General features: G+C 41.9%; 1 protein-coding gene across 4 annotated transcripts in view; it reads right to left on the reverse strand.

Moving 5' to 3' along the window:
• The window catches only part of SSH2 (slingshot protein phosphatase 2), a 321074-nt gene that overhangs the window by 61974 nt on the left and 256620 nt on the right, over positions 1-2480 (reverse strand). For all 4 annotated transcript variants that reach the window (XM_011940852.1, XM_011940851.1, XM_011940854.1 and 1 more), the window contains one exon: positions 1224-1345. In XM_011940852.1, coding sequence (XP_011796242.1) covers positions 1224-1345 — 122 coding nt within the window. The remainder of the gene's footprint in view (positions 1-1223; positions 1346-2480) is intronic.

The raw sequence follows: 2480 nt of genomic DNA on the forward strand, positions 1-2480 counted from the left end.
TTGAGATGGAGTTTCACTCTGTCGCCCAGGCTGGAGTGCAGTGGTGTGATCTCAGCTCACTGAAACCTCTGCCCCCTGGGTTCAAGCAATTCTCCTGCCTCAGCCTCCTGAGTAAATGGGATTACAGGCGCCTGCCACTGCGCCTGGCTACTTTTTGTATTTTTAGTAGAGACGGGGTTTCACCATGTTGGCCAGGATGCTCTCGATCTCTTGACCTTGTGATCCACCCGCCTCAGCCTCCCAAAGTGCTGGGATTACAGGCGCAAGCCACTTCACCCGGCCAGTTGTCTCTTTTTAAAAAGTTTATTTTATAATATCAAAAGCATTTCAAATGTTTGGCTCGCCCTTGCTTACTCAAACTGTAACAGAAGTTCCCAAACCTAATGAGAAGGGCCTCAGCCATTTCATATTGACTTAGGCTTGAATACCATGCATATTTCAGATCCATTCAATTTTCAGCTTCTTTTTTGTTTTTGTGTTTCACTCTGCTACCCAGGCTGGAATGCAGTGGGGTGTTCTGCAACCTCTGCCTCCCGGGGTCAAGCAATCCTCCCACCTCAGCCTCCCAAAGAGCTGGGATCACAAGTGCCCGCCACCACGCTTGGCTAATTTTTTGTATCTTTGGTAGAGATGAGGTTTCACCATGTTGTCCAGACTGGTCAATTTTAAGCTTCTTAAATGGAAGAATAGCACTTAAGAGTTCCTGGAATTTGATCACAGGCCTCTAGATAGTACCTACAGTATTAATTCAACACCTATCTCCTAATTAGAAGGATGAGATAAAAATCTTTGAAGAAAAATTTCTGAAACATGAGGGGATAAACCCAAGACTTTATTTAAAGTTCCTTTTAGGCTGGGCGCAGTGGTTCACGCCTGTAATCTCAAAACTTTGGGAGGCTGAGGCAGGCGGATCACTTGAGGTCAGGAGTTCGAGATCAGCCTGGCCAACATGGCAAAATCCTCTCTCTACTAAAAATACAAAAAAAATTAGCTGCGTGTGGTGGCGTGTGTCTGTAATCCCAGCTGCTCAGGTGGCTGAGGCAGGAGAATTGCTTGAACCCAGGAGGCAGAGGTTGCAGTGAACCGAGATTGTGCCACTGCACTCCAGTCTGGGCAACAGAGTGATGATGACACTCCGTCTCCCCGCCCCCCACCAAAAAAAAAGCAACTGGAACAGGTTACTTAAAACGCAGTTTTCACATTTTGAAATGGTACCACCATACCTGTCATTAGAGGAGAAATCCATTCCTAGGACGATGCTTTCTTCAGTGTCTTGTCTACCATTAGTTGAAACCACTACCATATAGCGTGTTCGATTCTGGTAAGTACTTTCCAGTCTTACAGCCTGGAAGTTAGCACACAACAGAGAAATTATGAAATTTAGAACGTTAATTTCAGATCATTTCAACCCTTTTTCATCAGCGTCTTTAGCATACTCAGGAAGGCAGCAGAGTCAGTAGTTAGGAGACATAAATTAAAATCTCAGCTTGTATACTAGCTATAAAACCTTTGGTAAGTTACTAAATTAATTGGAGGGAGATATAATAATACCTATCTGGTTGTTTTAAGAATCTTATAAAATAATACATGTAAAGCACCATGCTTGGCACACAGTAAATGCTCAATAAGATGTTTGTTATTAGCGTAATTTATACTAATTACCACAGTGTGTAATAAAGACTGAAGAGGGAAATGTGAGGTATATGAATGTGAGCATTGGTCTCAGAGATGCAATTTCCACAAACAATTATAATATGGAGCAAACTATTAGCAACATCTAAGGGGAGTATTAACTTTGCTATACTGAATTGCTGCATGTTAATGCACTATAAGATTTTCTTAAGTTTCAATGATAATTAAAGGAGATTGCATTTTCAGAAACTTCTCATTTTTTGTCAAAAGTTTTAATTTGTTGCTTAATTAAATTTTAAAAAGACCCTCAGAAAATTTGAATATGGACAGGGTCTTAGGTGAAATTAAGGATTTACTGTTAATGTAATAATGGCATTGTGGTTACTGTGACTTTTTCTTAAGTACCTGGAGTGAAATGGCATGGTTTCTGAGTTTTACTTTAAAATGTTCCAACAAAAAAATTTAACACGGGGTGGGGATAGATGAAAGAAGTCAGGCAAAAGGCTGATGGTTATTAAAGCTGAGTAATGGCCAGGTGCGGTGGCTCACGCCTATAATCCCAGCACTTTGGGAGGCCAAGTAGGCAGATCACCTGAGGTCAGGAGTTCAAGACCAGCCTAGCCAACATGGTGAAACCCTGTCTCTACTACAAATACAAAAAAAAATTAGATGGGTATGGTGGCGCATGCCTGTAATCCCAGCTACTCAGGAGGCTGAGGCAGGAGGATCGCTGGAATCCAAGAGGCAGAGGTTGCAGTGAGTTGAGATCATACCACTGCCCTCCAGCCTGGGTGACAGAGTGAGACTCTGGTCCAAAAAAAAAAAAAAAAAAAAAAGGAGAAAAAAAA

The sequence above is a fragment of the Colobus angolensis genome, unplaced genomic scaffold (assembly GCF_000951035.1).
Source record: "Colobus angolensis palliatus isolate OR3802 unplaced genomic scaffold, Cang.pa_1.0 Scaffold193, whole genome shotgun sequence".
Classification (NCBI taxonomy): domain Eukaryota; kingdom Metazoa; phylum Chordata; class Mammalia; order Primates; family Cercopithecidae; genus Colobus; species Colobus angolensis.